Source organism: Rhea pennata, chromosome 1, assembly GCF_028389875.1.
Source record: "Rhea pennata isolate bPtePen1 chromosome 1, bPtePen1.pri, whole genome shotgun sequence".
Lineage (NCBI taxonomy): Eukaryota > Metazoa > Chordata > Aves > Rheiformes > Rheidae > Rhea > Rhea pennata.
The window spans coordinates 128,119,882-128,146,179 of NC_084663.1; the positions used below are offsets into that span (position 1 = coordinate 128,119,882).

The 26,298-nt window shown below is 35.9% G+C and overlaps 1 protein-coding gene across 14 annotated transcripts in view; it reads left to right on the plus strand.

The window, feature by feature from the left end:
- DMD (dystrophin) overlaps positions 1–26,298 on the plus strand; it is a 1,316,389-nt gene that overhangs the window by 1,254,426 nt on the left and 35,665 nt on the right. For 8 of the 14 annotated variants that reach the window (XM_062600033.1, XM_062599961.1, XM_062600026.1 and 5 more), the window contains 7 exons: positions 800–957; positions 8,805–8,971; positions 11,228–11,339; positions 16,313–16,449; positions 17,208–17,246; positions 22,472–22,537; positions 23,577–23,642. In XM_062600033.1, the coding sequence (XP_062456017.1) occupies positions 800–957; positions 8,805–8,971; positions 11,228–11,339; positions 16,313–16,449; positions 17,208–17,246; positions 22,472–22,537; positions 23,577–23,642 (745 nt within the window). The remainder of the gene's footprint in view (positions 1–799; positions 958–8,804; positions 8,972–11,227; positions 11,340–16,312; positions 16,450–17,207; positions 17,247–22,471; positions 22,538–23,576; positions 23,643–26,298) is intronic. The other 6 variants (XM_062599968.1, XM_062600051.1, XM_062600064.1 and 3 more) reach the window with 3 other exon arrangements.

A 26,298-nucleotide genomic window follows, 5' to 3' on the forward strand; every position in this document is an offset into this window, starting at 1 on the left:
GGTCATATTCGTCAATGGAGATATTACCAAATAAATATTTCAGTTAATACTAACCTGATTTTTCTTATTATTACAAACTCTAAAAACCTCCTCGATGTATATGTAGTATAACTAATTCCCACCAAATTAAATTGAGTTTATGGAAGGATGATGAAAGTCCTGTAAGGATTCTTTCCTAGAATGGTATAATAATAGAACATGATTTAAAATGATGTTCATTTCAAAATGAAAACTTAATATGATATTAGCATCCTCAATGTATAGCAGGCTCTATAATATTGTAATGTTTTTCTATCATTTTAGAAATAGTCCTGAATTTAAATGTTATATAACTAATGTTATATAAAAGTTAGGGAACTCTTGTTTTTCAGATCACTCATCATCTGAAGGAGAACTGGTTCTCTGAGTTGTATATTTATAGTGAAGAATTGAAAAACTAGTGTATATTGTATGAGATTGTTTTACTGATAAACTATTTTTAAAACATTTACATTGCTGTGGATCAAAGATCCTGCTGTTTAGATAATCATATTACAGAATCATAGCTGTTATCATCAGTAATGCCAAATGCGTTATGTTAGAACGGTCTTTCTTCACAGATACAAGCCTATAATGTAATGAACAGTAGACCGCGTCCGTGTTTGTAGAAAGAGAGGCAGCCAAACTGAGGAGGCATTTATGTTCTTGTCCATCAAGGCTATTTACTGCACTTGCGAGCCTTTGAAATGAAGTAAATCTGCAATGTTTGCTATATCCCACTTCTCATGCTTTAACACCAGTGCCCTTTTTGTTTCCCCAGACCTGTTCAAGCAAGTGGCAAGCTCCACGGGCTTCTGCGACCAGCGCCGGCTGGGGCTCCTCCTGCACGACTCCATTCAGATCCCCCGACAGCTGGGAGAAGTGGCCTCCTTTGGAGGCAGTAATATTGAGCCAAGTGTCCGAAGCTGCTTCCAGTTTGTAAGTTTGTGTTTGCTCAATTTCAACTTTCTGCTTTGTATTTTCTTTTAGTCCAGCCTTTCCATTTCTAAGAGGATTGAAAATACGGAAGCAGGACTGGGGTTCTGAGGGTTGCTTAGTGGATATTTTCTCTGATATATTAACTGTTTTCTTCGCAAAATGTATTTGAATTAGTCTGTTTATTTGTAGGCCCCATCTTTGCTAGAAATGTGGCAGTGATAGAAATAGTTACCAGGAAGGCCTGTAGTGTAACTGAACCCTACAAGCAGGTTAAGTCTTTAGTTGTGGCAAGTTCAGGTTTTACACTTACCTACTGCCAGCAGCAGATCAGTGTTTATTTCCTACCATGTAGATGAACAGAAGTAGTTAATCTAAATATTTTGCATGTACATACCAATGCAAGCCAGGTGCCCAAAAGAGTGATAATACTAATGCTGACACTACAGTTTAGTCCTGCTTTCAAGGGGTGACAGCGCCTGATGAGTTTCATTGTTTGAATGGGTAAGGCCATTTTTCCTTAAATAGCACTAAAAGAATTTCTGTCCTATCTGTTGAGGAATATGCAGTGAAGTCTAGGTACTTTTTCAATTTTGTAAACTGTTTAATTTGAAGAGGAAGAGATTAAGGGAATTATTCATCTTTCCCCTAAGAAACAGCAAAATGCAAAAGATAATTGCGTAAGGAAGAGGTAGTCAGCTGCTCGTTGTGTGATGGGGGGGAGCTAATGTATTATCTGGGATAACTCTCAGTACATCTTCTGCATTACAATTGAAGAGTAGGTGGTCTTAAGTACCCCTGTTTCTCAGTCTCCTAACTGTCCCCCTCATTTTTTTTTTCCTCCTGCTCAAGTTTCATTATGTAGCAGTTTGGGTTCTGTAATAAGCAAAGCATAGCAACTGTTTTCAATGAATATCAGTGTTTGGAAGTAATCTTCAATGATAGTGTATAAAGAGAATCTAATTCTAAAATGATTACAAATGTTGAGTTGTGATTAGGCATTTTACTTATTCATTTCTATGATTTTTTTTAACTCCTTTTGTCGGATCAATTCTACAACATTTGTATTTTCCCACTTCATCCGTGTCTTAACCTTCCATAATTCTGATCTGCCTTTCTCATTTCCAAATTAATGCTTTATAGGGCCATATATCCAATGGGTACAAGGCTGATAAACTGCACAGTAACTCTGATAGCTAGGCTAGACCCTGCTGTGGCTTTCAGAGACTTGTAAAACATTCCATGTTGAACTTTTAAGTGAGACCAACACAGAATGATGCTACAACTACTCCACAATCTGAGCTTGTATGTCAAAAGGTGGCTTGTGCAAATGACTTTTTTATGAATTAAGGAGTCTCTGGATCCCATAATTTTCCTTTTCCCACGTGAACAGCAACAGCAGTTACAAAACTGTATTGAAAAATTATGATGAAAGTGACCTTGGAATCTTAAAAAAAAATGTTTTTGGAAAAAATGACAGGCATTCTGTGTGTTTATACTAGAAAAAAAAATTCACATAGGTGAAGCACAAAAACGATTTTTATGAAATAGAAGACTTGGAATAAATGGTTATTTGAATTCAGTGAGGTAGCAATATTATCTTGTAACAGATAAAGAAATTCCAACAAGCTGAATGCTATATTGCATCCAGGTATCATCAGAGTGGGAGGATTGTTTCTGACCTAGGTCCCAATAGAAAAGAGAATCCCTTAGGAAGGCTACAACAGGAATGGGAGGCTCAGGTGAGGAGGGAAAATATGGAGGAGTGAGGGAACATAGCAGTGACAGGTGGAGTCCTAGGGTGAGGAGCAGAAATTTTGACTTGGGCCATACCTTTTGGAGGGGGGAAGAAGGAACAAGGAAGCTGAAAAGTAAGGGCCTGTGGGGAAAGCCTGCCATAAGTGAATGAGAACAATAGTAAGAGTAATCACAGAAATAATAGTGACGAAGCAAACAAAAAGGTGGGTGCAAGGAGATAGGAGGGAAAGGAGCAACCAAAGTTGGAGACAGTAGAGAAATGAGATATTTCCAGGAGATAGGGAAAGATGAAGCACAAAGATTCTTCCAGTGTGAGAGGCACTGCACAAGACCCTGCTGTGCGGAGGACACCAAGAGGCCTTAGAGACTGCTGGAAAAATGGCAGAGGTGGCTTGGGAAGGAGGCGTGGAGAAGAGCTGATGAGGCAGAGGAGCGGCACGTGGGGGTCATGAGGCCCCTCCCCTAGGGCACCCTGAGCTTGGCCTGTGAATGTACAGGGTGCCACCTTGCTCTCTTTTTTTTTTCCTCATTTCCTCTTTTGTTGAGATACACTTCACTCCCTGCATTATAAAGGGAGAAACAACACAGTGAAAAAATAGGCACTGCTTTTCCTTGTCCATAGCTTTTCATACCTAGCTCCCTTTTTTTATTTCTAACCTGATTGTAGGTTATAGGCTGTTTATAGGCTGAAACCTATAAAAGCTCTTTGAGGTGCTTTTGGTGTTTAACTCCATGTCTGCAACACTTGACTCCATAGTGCTTTCTCATACTCCTAGTTACCATCTTTTTTTATTGAAGTGAAATAATTTAATTTTAAGAACAGTGGGGGAATTTACAGTTTATATTATTATGTCCAAACTAAGTTAAGTCTTTCTTTGTGCACCTACAGTGAAAGCACCACTGCTTTCAGATTTCTTGTTTTCTTCTGGTGTTGATAAGCTAGTAACAACTTGCAGCCATGTCAGAGTCTGCAACAAATGCCTGCTTCAGAAATCATTCCCCCAGCCCCCTTAGGTTAGGTGCCCTGGCAACAGCCTTGTCTGTCATGCACAGCAGCAGAAAAAAGGGGATGTTTACTGTTCTAGGAGATAACAGGGGAAATCTCTCCTGGTTTTTGTTTGAAGTACAGGTCCTTGGGAATGGTGGGGGAGGGCAGCCTTGTTCTGTCAATATGCGTGTGTTCCCGGCACTGCTCTGTGTAACAGCCTGGGAAAACGGCAGTAAAATACAGCTCCTACAAGCACATTCTTTGTCCAGAGGATTGAGTCCCTTTACTTCAGGCTGCTGCTTTCCTTTAACTTTTCTTCCCACTAGTGTTGACGCTTATTTATGCTGGGTTTCTTTCTGCAAAGAAAGGTACTAATATCAACTGTAGAGAGCAAAAGGGTATTATGGAACTCACAGTATCTTTCCCACCGAGAGAAGAGGTAATTCATGTTTTGAGACTTAAAAAAAAAAAAAAACAAACTCATGTGACAGCAAAGAGTTTGATCTAATGACCATTTGAAGACTCTATAGTTCAGTCTGCATTATTTTCATATGCAATCTATAGATCAGTGAAAAATTGAGTGAATTCAGTGCAGGGATATCTATTTAATCACAAATTGTTAACATGCTTTCTTTGCATAATATAGGCAGGACATAAGTACAATATTTACATCACTGTCGTACGGTTTTATGTGACATTTTAAGAAGTGAGAGCAAAAACAGAGAGAGTTCAGCTCATATGAAAATGTTTGTTACTCTTTCCCAATAACGTTGATTATTTGGTTCCTTGTTATAAACTACTTTAAGTATATTTTTTTTCTGAAACTGTACCTGAGGTAGAGTACTTTATATGAAAAATAGTACATATGAAACCAAGAATCAGTAAAATGCATAGTTATTTCATATCTACATTTAAGACCTTATTTCTTTTCATTTTCAAAGAGGAAAGTATTTTAATTTTGTGTTATACAGGCTTCATTTCTAGGTTTGCACCGATCAGCGAACAAGAAAGATCAGCAGTAGAGAGCATTGCTTTGACCAACTGCTTAAATGTGCATCCAAATCCAGTGTATTTACTCAGGCAAACACATCCAAAATAGGGGTCTGTAAACTTTTTTTTTGTTGTTGTTTTTGTTTAGGTGGTCCCTGGACTAGGATCTAACTTTGGCCATAAATGCAGTATTTTTATTTGGTTGGGCAGTTATTTTGAGGGAGAGATTTGGAGAGTTTTGTTGGCTTGTTTTTTGAACAGGTAGGAAATATTAATACTTTATATAATGACTGTAGTTATTGATAGATACAGCTCTATATCTGTATGAAAATAATGTGCACATACAGTGGTGGTGGTAAGACACTCAGTCTCTTCTTGCTTTTGAGAGCTCCAGACAGCCCTTGTTTCTATTCATAGGATATTTCTTTTGCTTCTGGCTCTGACTCAGGAGAAATGGCCAAAGGGGAACTTGCAAATTCGTCCTCAAGCTGCTCTACTGTAAATGTCATAAAACAACACTTCTCTGGTCTTACTTCAGTAGGATTTTGTGAGCATGTACCTAACTTTGGGGGGCATTCTTGAAGAGTTCTACAAGTGAACTGGTTTAAAGAGCTACTTTGAAATAATTCAGGATATAGTGGGCAGGGAGGGGAGGAGAAGACTGTGTTTTTCAAGTAGTGACAATATAGTACTGTGCAATAAATCAGTCCTGAGTTCACTTATTTTATTAGTCATTGCCAGAGCACTAAAACCTTTGACTGGAACAGTGCAAGTGTAATGCAAGGGATCAAAGTAATGATCTTAAGCATTTGCTCCAAGAGTCAAGGCAGATTTAAGTGATTTGTATCATATAAAGTTACCTTTATAGTAATTCTGTCTTTGCTGACCATGAAACAGCACGTGCTGTGGAAACTGAATTACTGACTGTTGTCTTCTTTGTCATTTATGTTCTATGGGGAGAACATAAATGTATTGGGGAAATCATCGAAGAATGGAAGACAAGGTACAAGAGGGTTTGACCTAGGTATGGGGAGGCAGGGCTTCTACTCACGGCATGCTTTGTACTTTTAAACTTTAGCAAGTCACAAGCATTCTATTCTTCAGTTTGTTTGTCCAAAATAGTATTTATTTAGACTAACATGAAGCTTTCCATCCTGCATGGAAAAGACCATTAAATTAATAATGCTGGTTTATTTGCAGTTTCTTACACTGCAGCTCTACAGAGCATAGCTCATCAAAAATTTTACCAGAAATTTGTGCTATATTGCCGAACTTTGTCCAAAAATGTATTACATCAAGACTGTAGTTTGCAGCATATTTCATGTTCTGGGTAGATAAAGTTTGTACAGCACAGAATATTTTAAAAAATACTAGCTGGAAGAAGAGGAAAAAAAACAGAAAAATTAAGCTTCCCAGTATTGCATAAAGATGCAAGCAGCACCCAACTTCCCTACTACCCCATTGTTTCTAGAAAATAAATACTGAAAAACAGATGTGTGGAGTCTAGTGAATTCAAATATTCCCCCCTATCACCAATAACAAATTGTTACTTGTAAGCTAAAAAGGGCTTTATGAATTTTACTTTATGATTCACTCTGTTATTACCATAAAAACTGGGAGTTCCATAGAAATGTGTTCAAGAAAAGAACCATTAATATTCTTTACAGCTTGCTCTTGTTGCTTCAGATATGTTCGGTATGAATTCAGACTTCTTTCCGTATGTAAAATCTTTGCCTTTACTGGATTTAGAGGTGTGTGTTTTTTTTTTTTTTTTTTTTTTTTTTTTTTTTTTTTTTTTTTTTAATAATAACAGCACAGGGAAGAGTTGAGAACTGCCTGTCCTACTTATACTGTCTGACCCTGACCAGCATTTTTCCATGTGGCTTTAAATCTTCATGTAATATAATTCGGAACCAGTTTTGATACATTTTAATGCACCTAATCTCGCTGCGCACAGGTTTTGTACGGCTAGGATGCAGAGCTCTGGATAGGCAGCTATGGGAACTGCAATCAACAGTGACTGCAAAATTAAAATAGATCTTTGAATGTTACAGAAAGTCTTTCATCACAGGAAATTTTTCCCTGCGTACTTAAAGCAACTACAGACTTAAAGAGTAGTGCCTTGAATGGTTCATTTTTATTCTGTCTGCAGCTTTCACTGCAGTATTTCAATACATTTCATGTTTTTTTATTAGGAATAGCATATTTAAGAGATACTCCTAATATATTGGAAGTGTAGAGAACCTGTGTGTAGTCTACTAGTTAAGAGTAATGCTTTGCCAGTTTAGTTCCTGAATGAGCCAGCGCTCACTGAGTGATTCAAGGAAAGTCACATCTCCCGCTTCCCTCTCCCCCCTTTTACTGCTGTAGTGACTCACTGAAAAATAGGCGTAGAAATGAAATCCCATTTTAGAAGTATGTCTTCCTCTTAAGAGAGTTATAGAACTAATTTAATTGTATTGAATTCGTTGATGTCCTTCAGAGTGGAAGGCAGTAACCACTACACTGTTACCTGTGCTGGAGTTTTGTGCTTTTGATTTTTTCCCCCTTTTTTACTGGGGAAGTGGGAGTGGATGTGTGCTACCTAAATATTATAGCTAAGTGAAAGGCCAGAGTAGTAGAATTTGATACACTGAAATTTGTCTGAAAACTTCTGTATTTTTTAATACACAAAGTGAGATTATTCTCACTTTATACAAGACATGTAGTGAATATTAAATTGTGAGAGATTTTGTCTCAATGTATGGTTTGATGGTTTTACTCCAAACATCTGAAAAGGATGTGTATGACAGTAGTCCATTTACATGGATCTTAAATATAGTCATGGGAATCCTTAGATGGTTTCCCAAATTAACATAAACATCCCAAGAAGACCTTGACCAAAAAAAATCCTATTTCTAGTCAATCAAAGCATTGCAGCAGCATTTTAAGTCCATTTTAATGCAACACATTATTCAGAAGATACACTGGCTTTTTTCATTTGTGGAGGGTTTCTATCTCTAAGAAACTTTGTTTTACTCAATCTGCAGTTATTGATCCAGTTAATTGGTTTGTCAAACTTTATAAATAGTGCTTGTTTAAAAAAACCCAACTAATTGTTTTCCCATATAGCCCTCTCTTTTAGATCAGTTGTGAAAATTTTTCTCACAATTGGTTGCTAACATTCTGCCAATATAGTATGACCATTACCCCACTGATCACTGTCTCCTGCTACTGTGTGTTTCTCGTTTGTTTTCTGTTTCTTGTTTTGTATTTTTAAAAGTTCTGTGAGGTATATTTTGTTTTTAATGTTTGAACAGTGCCTGATGCAATAATACTGTTCTGTGACTCAGATTCCTGAAAGTTATTGTAGAAAAAATGTATAAACTAATTACACTGTATGGATATGATGGGAAGAGGGCAGAGAACGAGAACTGCCAGCAGTTTTCATAGGCTTTTTTGCTGTTGGCAGAGGGGCGGAAATGGGATGTCATGGAATACGAGACTGTGTTTTGCATTCTTGGGACAAAATTTATATTGTGTTTTCAGGCAATAACAAGAAATTTAAAGATGAATGAGAAGAGGGATTTTCAGACACTTGAGTTTAACAGGCTCGAAAAGCGATTTTAATAGTTTCCTTAGCTGCAATTTGAAGAAGGGTCAGTGTGGTGATTAAGAATGTTAAAGAGAAAGGAATTTTGATAGACATGGAACTTCAGAGACTGCAGAACACAGACGGTCTGTTTAATATGAGAAGTGAGAAACAATGCTATGCAAGTACAGATAAGAGAGAGGAAAAACCACAAGATCAGGCATTGGAGATGATCCTGTAAGTAGATGATTCTCTCTGTGACAGCATATGTGGTAGTGCTGGTAGTGCTATTGTAATAGAAAATAAGAAAAACAGATTTGAAATGTTATTAATAGTGTTCAGTTCCTGTTTAAAGGCAGGATCCTGGAAGATTTTTTTTCATTTTGTTTATTTTGAAAGGTGGATGTACTAGGGGAAAAACTTGAGGAGATTCAGGGGAAAGGTGTACAGTAGGTAGGAAACTAATGGCTTGAACTGCTAATTAGCTGGTAATACATAGATGAATTGTGCTCAGCCCTTGCCTTTCTTTCCCCTCTATTACAGGCCAATAACAAGCCTGAGATTGAAGCAGCCCTGTTTCTGGACTGGATGAGGCTGGAACCACAGTCCATGGTGTGGCTGCCAGTGTTGCACAGAGTGGCTGCTGCTGAAACTGCCAAACACCAAGCTAAATGCAACATCTGTAAGGAGTGTCCAATTATTGGATTCAGGTAGAAACAAATTCTCCTTCTACTGCCTATACTAATGTTCAGTAGATTGAGGGCTATATTTATTTCCAGGCAAATCATTTTCTTGATTTTATGCACGTTGTTCAGGAAAAAATAGTTGTGACAGGGCGAGGGGAAGGGAGTGACACTTAGCTTGGATAAAATGGTACAAGAGTTGAAGATCAGATAACAAAATCCATTTATCAGTTAAGATATCTCTTCCTCTTAGTCCTGCTCTTGCTTCCATTCCTTCTGTGCTTTGACAGAAGTATTGGTAGGTGGCACAATTAATATGATTTTCTTTGTATTCTATCTGTGCTATAAATGTAATTGTATTTTCTCAATTGGATACTAATGAATTTCTTTAAAATCATTTCCTTGCTTTATACTATGAAAGTTTGTGGACATGTAAAGATATTGTGCATTTTTCAGAGCAGGAAAAATTAGTTGGTGGAATTTTAACCTGGTATGCTAGAAATAGCATTATATCAAAATCATTTCTTTGTTCTGATTCTATTCAATTTATCTTCTGTAAGCACTACTTACTTAGCAATAATACGAAATTCTTGATTTTTAAGTGTTGCTGATGTATTTAAATACATCTCCGTCAAAACCATGGTTACTTTACAGCAGTGAATAAGCCAATGTGTTGTAATATGGCTGTGTGTCGGTGTACTTGTTGAGAACCTACTTAGCAGCTGAGTAAATACTTGCTATCAATTACGCTTAGACTTATTTTATCTTTTTGATTCCGAATAGCTGCTTTGTATGATTTGTGTCCTTTTTATTCATGGTCTTCTTTTACTATTGGCATTTATCCCTCTGTGGTATCATGTTGTGAAGAGCTTTTTATATTTTTCTAAAAACCAGATAGACAACAACAGCAAGCAGTATCACATAGAAAAGCCATCATTTTGCACTGCATTGGAGAGTAGGAATATTGCTTTTATATGTATATATAGTTATTTTCATGTCTAGCTTTCTCCTCTCTAACTCCACAGGTAATGAGAAACATGGGAAGTAAAGAATGTGTTGTTTTGAATCAGATTTTTAATTCTGCAGGGTGATTCCTCTGATCATCTAAACTCATCTCCTTCTGCTTTTATTCCCCATGAGTACCTCAGCTAGCAAATGATAAATATTACTGAAGAGCTAAAGTTGAAATGTAACTAGTTTAACACAGCCACCAACTTTCCTGCTCTCAGATACAGTTTATGAAACTACATAATTACTTATAAGGTCTCTATAAACAGTCAAAGACAAGTAGGTAGAATTGAAAAATGCAGCACTGCGAAAATCAAAGGATGGCAAATGAATGGATAGTCTCATAGTAAACACCAAGAACTGGGAAAGTAGACACTAGATCTGTGTGCTTGCATCTAGTTTTACTTGTCTGACCTCATCTGTCTCTTAAATTTATATAATAAATCTATTATCCTGATCGTTGAATCTGTCTGTCACAGATTTTTTTTTCTCTCTGACTTTGAGAGACTTTGAGCCTCTGTTTACATACTTCACAAAAAGATTCTGTATTGGAAGGCTTTTAGAAAGTTAATACTGTAAGCCTCAGTACATGTAAAACAATGCTCTTTTGAGGTTATTGTGACTGAACCGCTTAATGTATTTGGAACAAGACACCTCTTATGCCCCTGGCTGCTTTCAAGCAGATGAAACAGTTAGCTGTCTCATAGAACAGATGAGACTAAATAATGGCCTGAGACTGCATTGAGATTTTGCATGGATGGAATTCTATACCTGTAAATTATTTTGATAGAGCATGCTAGCAACCATACAAACAACTTCTTAGTTTGCATGCAGAACATAAAATTCAAGTCAGTCATATTCTTCTCAACAAGTAATTCTTATTTGCTCAAGAATTTCTGTGTCAAGAATCACAATGGAGATGAAAAGAAATGAAGTTAGGATCACAGAGACAGAAAGCCCAGAGGTCTTCTGTGTGAGAGACACTGATTCAGTCGAACTCCTTATTGTTGCCCATTGTTAGAAATTTTATAGTATTTATTGTTTGTTTTTCTAAGATGTAATTCTTTGGTAAGTATCTGTGCTTCATTGCTCTCTGATGGCAGATACACCTGACACTCAGTGGCTAGTGAACACTACTGTGTTGTGCATTGTGTGACATCTCAGGGAAAATAACTTATTAACACACACAACTCCATTACAAGCTGACATGAAGCATTCATATGGAAAGCCCTGAAGACATGTCTTTTTTTTTTTTTTTTTTTCCTCCTATATTAGGTACAGAAGCTTAAAGCACTTTAACTATGATATCTGCCAAAGTTGCTTCTTCTCCGGTCGTGTTGCAAAAGGTCATAAAATGCACTATCCAATGGTGGAATATTGCACACCAGTAAGTAGCTGTTTTACTGACCCTTACTTCTCATTACTATGTAGAAAGGAAAAACTTAATTTGCTGTGAGTAAGCTAATGGAGCATTTGGGTAGGTTTTTTTCCCCTCCTGTAATTAAATTGCCTTTCATATAGTATGCTCTCTAGCATTTTGTAAAGCATAGTAGGAGGTTACTCTAATAATTTAAAGTAAATAGAAGTTAAATTTCATTGTTTGTACAATGCTATATCGAAGTACTTCATTGTGTGGTAACAATTTATTCCATGTTCAGCGTTATACAGTTCATTTTATGTTCTCTGCAATGAGCCTATGATTTGTGCAAATGTGTATATTTGCATCTTAGGTCACAGTATTTCCTCTGTATCACTGTGAGATTTTTCTTCCTTTCCCTAGCAAGTTACCACTTTACATTTCCCTGCCCCCTCTTCCCCCAGTATACTTTGGTTGCACTTTAAGTGCTTTACTATTTAATAGTGCCTTTTCCTTGGATGATGACTTAATGATACAAAAAATCAGGGAAGTGCTTAAAAGTAGCAAGGTAGGTTTCATCTCAGAAGACTAGAAGCTAGACCGTTCAGTGCAGCCCATTTGTACTGTGCTGCGTTAGTCAGGGTCCTTACCCTTATTTCATACCTCTCAAGCGGATCACTTGTGCATAGACATTTCTTTTAAAGCAGACAGCTGACAAAGAAAATTCCATATTACTCTCTTGGTGTGTTCCTTTCTCTTTTTGATCTCTTATGACCTTGGCAGAGATGATCAGACTGTGACAGAAATTAGAGGCGCTCTCAAGTTGTCCTTCCGCAACGAAGAGTGACTGAGCTGCCAGCCATCTTTGCTATTGTTTGTGGTGCTATTGAAGTATTGCACACTCTGGCTATCGTTTGCTCATGTGATAGTATAGTCACTAGTCTTATACTTGTGCCTACTAGTCAAATATAAATGATAAAAATAAAGCATTATAATTATACATGGCTAGCCTAATAAAAGTATGAGAATGGTTTCTAAATCTTCACCCAGACCTAAAAGGCGTGGCTGCATGAACAAATCTGACTATCAGCATTTTTTAGAAATTCAGGAAATAGAAAATACAGCAATACAGCAAAACCGTTGTTCTTGCTAATTTTATTTCATTCATATTTTTATATTACCTATCGACTTTAACTGTAGTATCTGTATGGCACTATTTAATCAGAATCTCAGCAAGAGCAACTAATTTGTTTTTATTAGCTTTTTGTCATTATTCATTAGTTGCTTATTTTAAGCATCTTTCTGTACTGGTTAAGGTTACTGGAAAAGGGGGATTTGCATAAGGTTCTGCACAAATCAGAAAGAAATTCTATAACTACGTAGACAAGTCCAAACAGACTTTTCTATTGCAGGCATTCCTAGAGCAAACTGTAATGGTCTGAGTGAGTCACAGACCACATCAGAGCATTCCTTTCAACTGTAGCTGAAAAAATTTGTAGTAAATTGGCTGCTATTTTGTTTCCTTGTTTGCTACTTTTCTTCTACTAATAGGTGATGTCAGGCATTTGTAAGTGATGCACAGAGTGCACAAAACAACATACTGCTACCATTTTCTAACCTGTATATTAAGATGTGTGTTCAGGAGAATGTGAAAGGAAAAGAATGAAGCAAGACTGAGATGCTCCTATCCAGAAGCAACTCGTTGCAATACATGTCCAACAGATTTCTGTTCTTCCCGAAAATACAGATTACTAATGGGTGAATATAGTGAGAAACGGAAAGCTTGTGACTGCATCCAGATTGCTGAAATAAGAATAAAGAACTATTTACAGACAATACGTTTTTTTTTTTTGAATTAACTCCAGCAATCCATGCTAATGTGCTGTGCCTTGCTGTACCAGCAGTAAGCTGAATTAGAGAAGGATTAACTGGAAAAAGTGAATGTGGTACACAGCAAGCTCTGACCTTTTTTGTGTTGCTGCTGTTGAAAAAATAAACCTAAGTACTGTGTGACTGAACAAGACATCCACTGAAGCCATCATATCTAGTGTGTGATTTTTTTCTAAATGAGTGAAGGGTTTTGCAGGTGACAAAGCATTTTTCTTCTTGGTCTAGTCACAGCTCTCACCTGAGAATTCATTTTAACATACAGAAGCACGTGATACCTTCTTTGGTGTATTTTTGAAATAGCTAGATATGTACAATTAGCAATGAAATGTGGGATTATTTCTCCTCCCCTTGCTTCCAGGAAACTAGTCTTTAGTTCTGCATAAATGGAATTTGAGAACTCATGCTGCGTGTCCAAGGAACGTGATAACTTTACTGTGAGAGGTTGAGAGACAGAATAAGGGCAAGGCAGTTTTCTAATTTTTATTTAGACCCCCCAAAAAACCCCTGTGTTTATTCTTGCAAGCAACACAGCTCAATTTATTGTTCAAAGAGAAGTAACTTTTTAAATAAGTTTCAAATGAAGTTTGAAGAAGTGACTAGTCTGCGATTTAAAAGTAGGATCATGTTCGTGGTTGCAGTTAACAGTGACACACTGGCATGAAAAAGAAATCTTGATTGGGGCAAGCATGTCAATTGAGATTTCTTCATACAGCAAGTGTTTACAATTGCAGCTGAGATCTAGGATGCTGGGCTGGCAAAGTGCTTGTCTAAACCAAACTGCAGATAGTCAGATAGTGGTAAAAATCACCTTATGTCAAGAAGTAGCTTTAGTTGGGGCCCAGCTGCCTGTGTATTGCTTTGATTTAAGAGAGCTGGTTTGCTCAAGGTGAAGAAATTTAATGCCCCTGTTTCTTCCTCATAAATCAGTTCTGATGAGAGTTTTGTTGAGGATGGTTTTGCTCTGAAATGGAAAATGTTACATCTGTGGAATAAAGTAGAAAATTTAGTTGAAAATAGCCTTAATCTACCAGCTTGTCCACATAATAATCATGTTTTATTTGCCTTTATTAAGCTTCTTGAACATTTTTGAAATTAAAATTGGAGTGTTTGAGAAGTGCTTGGTGCTTCTAGTTGTCCTTAAAAGGCATTATTTCTTTCTGGGACTCTTGCGATTCCAGCTTTGAGACTAGATTGTGATGTTTCTGTGAGAACCCACAATTTTACTAGTAAGATCCCATGTAGATAGTTCTGGGGAGCAAGCAACATACCGAGTTTAGAAGATGGAAGAGGAAGAATATATCATGGTTAGTCATGCTTGAAAACACTGAGTCCAGGTTACAGTAAAATAGCAATTAAAAGGATTTATAAGAAAATGGTAATAAAAGTTCAGGAATGACACAAGTGAACAAAAACAAACAGAAAAATATGCTTATTCGATTTATACCGAGATAAAATATTAAGCCTTTCTCCCTTTTCAACTGACTTGCTATGTTTGCTTTCCTGACACTGACCTTGATAGGAATTCTTTTAACAGACACTGCAGATTGCATTCATTACAGAGAATTCCCTCTGGTGGAAAATGCTAGGTCTTATCAGCGCATCCCTTTGCATCTGGAGTTCTGTCAGTGTTCTGAACTTATTTAATCTCTCCCTTCCCCAAGATGTCTTTACTTCTAAGGTGTTGAAGAAGTAATGGTTAATATTGTTGAGCATTGTCTCAGTTTCTTGAAAATACAAACGTTGCTTTGTTAAGACCATGTGTCATCTTCATCTCCTGTATGTGATTGGGAAAAATCAAAAAGTCAAATGTGAGACTTCTATCACCCTCCTGTTTGGACCTTTCAGACTGAAATGTCTCTATCGACTAAACTGATTTTACATCAGTCTATACATTGAAAAACATAAATATGCTCTATTTATAGAGTATATAAAACACATATATATATATATATATATGTGTGTGTGTGTGTGTGTGTATATAAAATTCATATTTTTAGGTATATGTATGTTTGTATCAGCAGCTCTGGGGAAGTTGTCTTGATGGATAGATCCCAGCACCTCTTTCCTGTCTAAATAGAAGTCATAGAACTTATTTAAAAAATGTCAGATAGATTAACTTTCCCTCATATCTTTCTTTCAAATTAAATATACTAGAGAAGCAATATCCTTATGTGGGTCAGGAAAAACTTAACCTATGGTAGAATTGCAGTATTTCAGGGTTGAGTTTTCCTGTGAGTTGCAAAGAATTGTATATAAACTGAATAACTGAAGTCTTCCATTAAAATTCTTCAGAGAAGGATCATCTGATTCTTAGTCATACTCACAAGAAGTCTTACATCTTCCCAGCAGAGATACTTTGAACGCTTTCTGGCTCGTTCTGGTGTTTAGGAGATGAATTCTACTTTTTGTTCCTGTACTGGTCTCTATGGGAGGAAGGGAGCTGAGTGCTACAAGGTAGAAAGTTTTGTGTAAATAGTGCTGTTTTCAGGTTATTGATCTAAATGCCTGCTAGCTTCAGAGTGAACAGACACAAGAAGAAACAACTGATCTAAGAAGTTTCAGCAATTCTTACCAGTTTTCTGCTCTTCTTTGATCAAAACGTTACAGGCTGAGAAGGGGAACTTAAAAGAAAATTTACCAGTATTAGGCTGACTTCCGTGGACTGGCAAATCTCTGAGCTGTAAACAAAGAATACGTAGTAAGACAGGAGTCGGTCAGAAAAGCAGTCTGCTGGGCATACAGACAGACTTCTTTTACAGCCATTTTAGTGCTGTAGAGAGAACAGGTGAAGAATCCCAAGCCAAATCAGAAATGACACTCTTACCTAATTATTGTTCACAATCTTCAGATCACTTGAGAAGAGACACAAGACTGTTACTACAGGTTTTGGAGCTTCCATTTTTCCTTTTTCCACCCTCCTGGCTCCATCATTTTTAAATACATTTTAGCACTACAATGATAAATGCATAAAATTTGAGGTTTCAGAGGTCAAATTATTGGCAGCTCTGCTTGGTGAGGTCACAGCTCTTTCAAATGCCCCAGGAAAGGAAGAGGTGACTGAAGACAATAACAGCCTCATGAAAGGTGATTTCATTGTGATTTGTGGCTTTCAGACAACTTCAGGAGAAGATGTCCGTGACTTTGCCAAGGTACTAAAAAACAAATTTCGAACAAAAAGATATTTTGCAAAGCACCCAAGAATGGGCTACCTGCCTGTGCAAACTGTCTTGGAAGGAGACAACATGGAAACGTGAGTAGCTCTTAAGTGTATAAGTAGTAGTTCATTTGATATGCTCTTTGAGCTCCCCAGCTGGTGCCAACTCTCTCCACTTCCTAAATGCATAAAGCCTCCTTATTTCTTTCATTTTTGTTAACTTTAGCTGACAGGAAAACACAAGCTGGGATTCCAATTGCCATTCCCTTTATTTCATCTATCCTTAGAGGAACTTAAGCTTCAGTTAGTAAAAGAAAAATACGATCTTACTGACAGCCTTATAAGCTTTTAAATTTGGTACAACAGTTTTGGAAACTAATGATCTCTTTGTTAAATTTTTATTTTTTTCCAAGTGGATATCTTTCTGTGTTTTAATTAATTACTATGTTTACACGCTTCCCAGCTGATTTCTTCTTTTCTCGACCTATAAATTCAGTCTTAATAAATGGTTTTGAAGTGTTTATGGGAGGGGAAAAAAGGAATAATGATACATATGGAGAAATCAATGAGTAACCCAGTTCCCTTTGGTTTTCTTACAAGTTTAATCAGTTGTTTAATGGCAATTGCACACAGCTTGTTCTCTTTCTCTCCCTCTCTCTCTCTTTCTCTCTCTTTTTAATTTTAGATTTTATTTTTTTTTCACTTTTTGGTTGGTTGCTCTTCATGGCCATTCATGTTGGTCTGTTTGATTTTCTGTTTTCAGTTGTGATTTTTTTTTTTTAACCTTTCTGTAATTATTTTGCTGCTGAGTTTCTTCTGCCTCTCTCTTCACCTCCTCATTTTTTGTCTTGCAGTCCTGTTACTCTGATCAACTTCTGGCCAGTAGATTCTGCGTGAGTACTTTTGCTGAAGTGTGCTGCTGCTGCTGCTACTGCTGCTGCATTCCTTCACTTTTTTTTTTTTTTTTTTTTTTTTTTTTGTTTCCCCTTTTAGTTTTACATATGTTCATTTCCTTCTTTCTTTGTGATTATTTTCTCTGGTAGACTTTTTAATAGAATGGGATAAATCCAGGAATTCCCAGCAGTCATGAAATGTATACTGTATACTCTCTCTGAAGTATGTATATTCCTTGAATTAAGTGGGATTTTGGTGCAGTGTCCTACTAATGCTTATGAGAGTTTGTCATTTAAAAATCTTTGTTTCTGGATAAGTATGGATCCCTTTGAATGTAAACTAAATGCTTTTTGAAAGATATAAATTGAACTTTATGGATTTAATTCACTTTCAGAAATGACATTGTTCTGTATATAAAGCCATTGTTTAGGTTTTATGCGAATTAATGTGCACTCACATATTCACATGCCCTGATAATCCAAAGCTCACTGGATATTTTATTATTATTTTTTTTTTAGCTATGGTAGGACTTATGAAAGCAGATCAAAATGGAGAAATAAGTTTTCTGTATCTTTTCAGAAGTTAAGAGCAGAATTTTTTAACTATGAACTGGATTTTTATTCTTGCACCATTCCTGCACGTGCATTGTCTTACTGTTGTAGTAATACAATTAGCATAAACTAAAGATATATACTTAGCATTGTGGCATTTGCTACTTGTGTTATATGAATAATTTTAGAATAATGTGAAATAAATATTTTAATTCATATATTAATATTGAGCTACTAATAAGTATAATTTTATATATTTCTAGTAACATGGTTAAATGTATATGGCTTGCGCCTTCATTGAATTTTTGATAGAATAAACAGTAGTGAAATGTATACATTGGCATATTGATTTATAATTTTCATTTGGAGCACAAGCCGTTGTGAAGGCAGCTGAAGTGCTCTTCCTCTGGGAAGCTGACTTTAAGCAACTAAGAAATCCACATGTTACTGCAAACCACATGTGGTTGATGATCCACCTATAGAAAGTGCCAAAGGCTAGAGCCAGACTGAAATAGAGGGGCTTTGAACTTTAGGTTGTGTTTGTGTTTGTAAATGCATCTGAGAGTAATAGCAGCATACCATATACAAAATTGTGGGTCTAGATTTCTTATCTTTAAAACAAATTGACAAGTTAAAAGTAACCTTTTAAATAAAGCTTGGATGATATGGAATGTCACTACTGTTTTGGACATAACATGAGTAGCATACTTAACTGTAAGGCGCAGTGCCTCTATTTCACTAAGAGAAATAACTTTGTGGCATGCCTAAGATAATAGCTTCACACCAAAGGTTAAGGGTCATATACTGCAGGGAGTTTAACTTGCATGTGGTACTTGAAACAGCTTGAGAAACACTAAGAAGCAGAATTTGTAGGGAAAGGTAACAGCTCTTAACCAACCAATTTAGATATCTTCATGAATACAGTCCTTTCATCTGGTCTGACAAGAAAGCAGAAAATTAAAAAGTGGAAATAATTTTTCTTTGTTCTACCAGCTTCATTCTTTTCCTTGGTGCTAGACCCCCAGGCTTATAATACAAGTTACTGAGCAAGCCAGGTTTAAAGCTATTTCTCGCTTACAACGCTAATTCCAGCTTTGGCAGGCAAACCTCTTACTCTGGTTATCAGAAAACTTTCCTGTGTCTTCTGAGATCTTGTCTTATTCTGGTGCTTATTTTTTTATGATAATCTCTGAAGTCTTCCAGAAGAGCATAACCTGACAGCATTCAACAGAGCTAGCTCAATCATGGCATCAACAACATATTCTAATATATAATATATATTCTACATATATGCATTCATTTTTTTGTTAGAAGTTAGTGATTCTTTTTGCTTGAACTGGGAACTGTCCTTGCGACACATACAGTTACAAGATTCCACACTTTCAAGAAACATCAACTGAAATGCTGAACAGCAAGAAAAATGTCTTCGTCTTTTTCACCCAAGTTTCTGTGAGCATAGAGAATTACAGAATGCAGTATTTGCCACTCAAGTGCCACTTGACCTTAATGGAATTCTTAAGGCTATTACTGCAGACACCATCTTGAAAAATGTAAATATGGTGCCTTAGTAAAAGGAATTTATATCTTGTTTAAATATTGGCTGTGTTTCGTAGCCTCCTTCGTGGCTACTCAGACTGATTTTGTGAGCTGGTTACATGTCCTCAGAAAGTAAGGATGGTGAGCTCTAGATGACTGATACTCATCTAAGAATGTGTCTGCGCAACAGACTGCAGTGCAGCACAGTTGTTCTCAGGCTAGTTCAGATACTAGCAGAAGTCTGCCTTTAAACATCTAAATTCAACTCTAAAGCTTTACGGTACTCTTCAACATGTTTGCTTTTATAAGCAAATTTTTAGAAAACTCAATGAGGTAGATTGTTACTGATTGTTACTGATATTCTGAAGTGTAGATGAACAGGAAAATGTAGCCTCATTGCATGCCTGTAGTTGGCAGAGAGGCACAATCAATTTGAACAAGTTTTAAGCCAGCACAGTGTGTATTTAAAATATATATGTATATATACTCTTTGGTTATAGGAGGAAAAAACATCAAGATAAAGCTGAGGATGTTTTGGCATTATTACAAAATAAAACTCTAAGCTTTCTACTTTCATTTCCACCTCAGGAATTATCTTATTTTCAGAAGTATGTAGAAGGAGAAAACTATTGCCGATTTCCTACGTAAAGTATTTGGGTTATATACGTGTCTCTACAGAAGTCCTTGAAATATTTTAAATACAGAGGTAGGAGGACCACCTCAGCAGAGTTTACTAGGTCAAATATAAGGAGCACCAAACCTAATATCTTGTGTCTGATTCTAAGCAAAGTTGGGTACTCCTAAAAGCATGTGAAGACATGACAAGAATATATGAAGAATTAGCTCAAGGAGGAAGTCCATAAAAAATATTTCTGTAACCCACTAAATTATTTTACAAGTGAATTGTAGAAGTGCCTAAAATGAGAGAATAGAATTTGGGATTAAATCAGATTTTATCTGGGGTTTTTTTTTTGGCTTTGGATCAGTTTTTTACAAAACTGTTTTAATATTTTATTTTTCTATAATAAGATATATATGCTAGATTCATGTTCATATTTTTAAGTATGTTTCTCAATTTATGTTAGTTTTAACTTATCTAGTGCGCTAGAATCATACGTTGTTCACTTCTAGCAGTAAAGCTTAGTTTTGTGGCAGCAGGTACGCAATCATGCAGGCAGGCAGGCTGCAGTTTGAATCTTTATCTTGCACTACTGTCAAAAGGAGCATCACTTCTCTTCCTCCTTTGGCCAGTTGGTCCCAATGAAGTGCTGTCCTTTCCTTTGTACTGGTTCAAACACGTGTGCAGCGTTTAAACAGGATAAGGAGCCTGTTCAAAGCTAAAGCTACTTTTAACACAAATTTCCTAATCTGTAGACAGTAGTAGGAGCTGAAACTGTGTGCGCTGAGAACAGGATCTCTTCTTTTACTGGTAGTTACCTGTTAGACCAGCTTAACACATTCTGTATGTCAAACAAATAAATTAATGCTGCGTACATTTTTTTGATCAGAAGAATGTTATTGTCTTGCTCCATAATCCACTGCTCTGGATAGATTGCAGTGTTTTCCCACTCTTTTCCCTTCAGTGTTGATATTCTTAGGCAAAATAGGATGTCAGGTTGCAGAGAATCAATTGCCCATCTTCAGGCATCTGTGTTGTACTGAGAAACTCTGTGAGCTGAGTATTTATCTACTGGTTTGCTCTGGTAATGTTTGAATATATGATGGGTAAATTTAGAAATAGAGGCCAAAGCTCGCTTCAGACAAAATGAGATTCGTGATATTTGACCTATGTCTTACAGAGAAAAGCTTTCTCATTCCCTGAGAAGAAGCATTGATGATAATGACTTCTGTATTTACAGCATATCATTCTATGAATTCTGAAATTCTAAAGCACTTTGCAGGTTGATATGAATACTGGAAGATGATTAGTAATGTGTAATGATTCTCTACTAGATTACTATGGCATTATCAAGCTGCTAACAGCTGCGCTCCAAAACTGTTACAGTTTTGAGTTACAACACTAAATACACTCTTGAAATGTAATGCAATCCACACTGGAGAGAACCAGTTTGAACCACAGTACATAACAATTTAAAATGAGGGGAAATACTTTATCCATCAGGATTTCTGAAAAGGAATCCTAATAATAAAGAGACAGAAGGTGAAATTTAGCTAAAATTTGAAGTTGTTTTGCAGTCTGGAAAGATGCATCATTTTTTGTTTTTCTAGCACATCCTAATAGACTGGCAAAATTCCACATTACATTACAGCACTTTCTACAAGTACAGCCCTCTCTGAACTGCGTATTTAGCTAAAATAATTGTATCAGTGCAGTTTTCAAGATTGAAGTGAGGACAACATTCTAATTCTTGTGAAAAATCCCATTAATTTTTTGGATTGACAGAAAGAAGTGAAGAGGATCTCATACCATCTCATTTGTTAGGCAGGAAATCCAAAATAGAACAAGTAAAATACAGTGATTTATTGGTTCAAATTGTAATTTTGGAAAGAAGCCAGACCAAATCATCAGTTTCTGCAGTGTGTTATTAAAGGCTCATTTCAGACATTTTACCTTTTGCGTATTTATTCCTAATTTATCATGGAGTAAGTACTGAAAGGCGTATTTAAATGGAATGTGCTTCTACTGAACTAGAAATACATATTGGAACAGGGAAGGAGATACAGAAAAGGTTTTCAATGGCACACGAGAGTAAGGCTTTCAGAGCACACACAATTGTGAGGAAAACAGAATTATGAATGGAGCAGGCAGGTGTGAAAGAATCAGAGAGAAAGCTCATCTGTAAATTCTTTGGGAAAAGGTTCTTCAGGTATTTGTAAAGAGAAAAGTCATTGCCAGAGAGAAGTTGCAAAATTGTCATAATTCTGCCTGGTACTACAAAACACTGTACTGGTGACTTGAGGAAGCACACACATTGCAAGGGATCAGAAGTATAACTTAATGTTTATCAAACATAATATTAGCATAAGGCATAGAAATGTGAGGGCATAGACATACCAAAGTCATACCAAAGTGTCTTTTTAAAAAAAAAAAAAAAAAAAAAAAAAAAAAAAAAAAAAAAAAAAAAAACTTTTAAAGGGGTATTGTTTGTGATTAATCAGTGTTTTCTGCCTTATAGGCCTGCCTCGTCCCCTCAGCTTTCACATGATGATACTCATTCACGCATTGAACATTATGCTAGCAGGTAGGAGACCAGCTGGGCATTAGGCAAATCATTCTTTAAACAGTCCGTTGAAAAATCCTAAAGGCTAGCTGCTACCTAAATGGTTCTTAAAGAAAACTAGGGTTTGGGGTTTTGTTTTCCCAGATCTGGGTGCAGAGCATGACCCCTAACTACTACTAATCATTCCATCAACTAATTTGCATGCCAGACCATGTACTTGATTAAAAATGGACTTTAGTTTCTGTGGGGGTCTTTGTTAAGGCATGCAGTCAGTTTAAACAGTGGGTTTTTTGATATAAAGCCTGATGTAATTATTTAAATCAGAAGAGCTGAAACCTCCAAACTGTACATGAATCTCAAATACCATAATTAATTCACATTTCAGTGTTAAGTAATTCATCATAAAAAGTACTGCAGACAGGACCTTGATTTGGATGATAAAAATAGCAGTATGTCACTGCTTTAGTTCGTTTGTCCACTTTGATACTGCTTTTAACAGTGGAGAAGTGGGTTAATTGCACAAATTCAGAAAATAAAATGTTTTTCTACCAAGCAGGTTAATTTGCAAGGGCTGAGGTAGTGAAAAATAGTTATTCCAACTTCCTCTTTTCCCGCACCAAAAATCTACTGATCAACAGAGGTATTTACTAAATTGTACAGTACATATACAAGACACTAAATACTGAAAACCAATGGGAAATGACTGATCATTTCAGTTTTGTGACAGCATTGACAGATACAGAACAATTTGTGGAATCCTCTGGCATCTCAAGGCCTGTTTTTGATTGTGAAATTAATTAATCAAGAGGAGTTGAACGTAACCTCAGAGGAAGAGTTGAAAACTAGGAAGTTTAAATAGGACATTGTAATGTATAAACAATTACTTGTGATAGCTTACTGCAAAACCTTTTGCTAATCAACAGTGAATGTAAAGTCATCTGTGTTTCAAATGCTCTGTCATCAAAAACATGGCATTCTTTAATTCTTTCAGGAATGTTAGAGCAAGCAAAATTTCTGAAAAACACTGTTGATTTTAATGAGTTTGTTTGTTTTTCCGTAGGCTAGCAGAAATGGAGAACAGCAATGGTTCTTATCTAAATGACAGTATTTCACCTAATGAAAGCATGTAAGTAGACTGTTCTAATGTTTTTAATATGTGTTTTCTTGTGTAGATCTAAACTTTTAATGAAATCCCATAAAGCAGAATTCACGTGGTCATGTCCCACACCTGGTTCCATTTCGTGATGAACTTCTCATGTTTTCGGTATATATCGTGATGTCTGGATTTATGCTTTATAGCTTAATACCTGTTTTATGCAACAGGTGGTTAATACTCTGAAAATTAAAATAATGGATTTCTCAACAAAAATTACTCATTTTTTCAACAAGCACTCAGAAAAAAATGTTCATCATCTGATGTATTTCAAGGACAAAGAAAAGGCACCTCCTCTATATGAACTGCAAGCTTTAACATGATGAAATTATTGTAAGCTAGAAAATGTTGTTGTGGGCAAAACGTCATTCAAAAGGATAGTGAGACTATGCAGAAATGCTTTGTCTATAAATAACTGAAATGCATTGTCAGTAAAGCCTGGGAGTGACTCATCCTCACCATGAAATATCAAAGACAATAAACCTTAAGCTGGACAGATCATTGACGAGCATTCATTTTACTCTTTTATATTTAAATACTTATTTTTATATTTAAGATCATATATAAAAGTCAATTTGAAATATTTTCAAAAAATTAGTTCAATTTAATATACTGAGACATTTTTGTTCTGTTCTGACTTGATTGTGTATTTCTCCTTTTCCATGGCTTGTTTTGTCTTGTTTATCTCTGAGTGCACAGAACCAGAAAACTAGCTGTGGGTAATGCTTTCAAAAACAACATATAAGCGCATAAATCACTTGAGTGCTTGAAGATTTGCTCTTAGTTAACTAACTGTGTAGAAAAAGTATGAATAAAAAAAAAGTAGGAATAAGTATGAAAAAAAAAATGCCCAACATTCTTAAGTTTCTTCTCTTGTACATACTGTGATCCTTACCACAGTGTAACTTTTTTTTTTTTTTTTTAATTCGGACGGAATCTTCTTTCTAATAAGTTTATGGTGTTCCTTTAGAGCTGCAGATTGCCAGTACTTGATTCACTGAAGTTCAGATTCCAAGGCCTCAGTATTTTATAAGGATGTTTGTGAGGCTGTGGTGTGTTCTTAGGTATTAATAAGCAGTTTGTTTCATTGTTTTGAAATAATTTTTCTTTTGACTTGGTAAGATTGTTACCAATCTGAAAGTTATGTCTACAACCAAGTACTTCACCATTGTTTTAATCTATTGATTCAAAAAGGAGAAAATGAAAATGTTATATCAAAACAAGTACATACATAATGTCAACATAGTTTCACGTAGTTAATGAAACTCTTTTTCCAAATTTAATGTTAATCTTGGATTGTTGTGATTAGTCATAGTTTTATTGTATACGAATTCTCCTGTTTTCCTCAGTGAAATATTTGAGTGCCCTTATGTACAAAATCATACATAAGCTGTTTTTTGTATTGCACTTGTTCTTACTGTTCAATTCATTCTTTAGTTAATTAAAAATAGTATCCATATCCTTAAGTGAATAAGCTAACAACTGACTTTCCAGTTTGTCATTCAGTTTTCACTATTAAAATTAAAATGTAGCTGTCTCCTTTGAATTTTGGAAGAACTGAGATCCAGACACATATTGCAATAAAATCAAAGCTCCAAATACGCTTTTTGCTTTAAGTGAGTTTGGAGCTATAACTTTGAGTTCTGTATGTCAAGAGTTCTTGAAGTATTATTTATTGACATTCTCATGGGCTTTGGATTACCTAGTTTAAAATTGCAGTTAGAATGATAGATTGATGCATGGGGAGAAGGAAGAAATCTGTGTACGTACAGGTACAAAACATTTGGATCTGTAGCATCATTGTAATTAGATCTACAAGTATGTGCAGGCTGAAAATGACATGAAGAATATGTCTTGGAAAATGACAAGCTAGGTAATACTGCAATAATTATGTCACTTTTTTCCCCATTAATTCACTTAAGATGTATAAGGATATATAAATATACATATATGCAAACCAGTTGTTTGGATGAATTCAAAGCTGAATTGTTTCATGAAAAGCATAAATTTAGGAACCTAGTAAGCCTTTAAAATTTTGTGTAAAAAAGTAAAGGATGCCTGTTGTGAAAAATTAATAGCTCTCTTTTATGAGCTAATGTTAATGTGCTGTAAATTGCTTTAGCCCTCCTGCAGTCTGTAAAATGGCATCATGAACATTTTCAGGAACAAAATGGAAACAGGAACAATGTTAAATAATAGAAACAACTCAAAATGTCATTTAAATTCTGGATTACAAAAGTAACAGAAAAAAATATACTAAATGATCTTGTATTACAAATCAGTATTACCGGAAGAACAAGCTTCCCAACAGCGGTGTTGTTTCCTTCCTGTCAATGACCTGTGCTGATGCCATCTTTCATGATTTCTCATAATTATTACTGGTGTTAATTGCCTAGCTCAGGGCCAGAATGCATTTCCTTAGGACCCCAAACTTTCATTTCGTTCTGTGAGGTCAAGGTCTTCAGAATAGGATTTATTTGTTTCTTCCAGACATGATTTGTTTCAAATGACTGTCAGTTTCAGGAGCAATAGAAATTAAGACGTAGATTGCATGTGTTAAATAGAATATATTTATATTCTGATAGTGTACCTCATCTATACTTTTAAAGTAAATCCATAGTCAAAAATA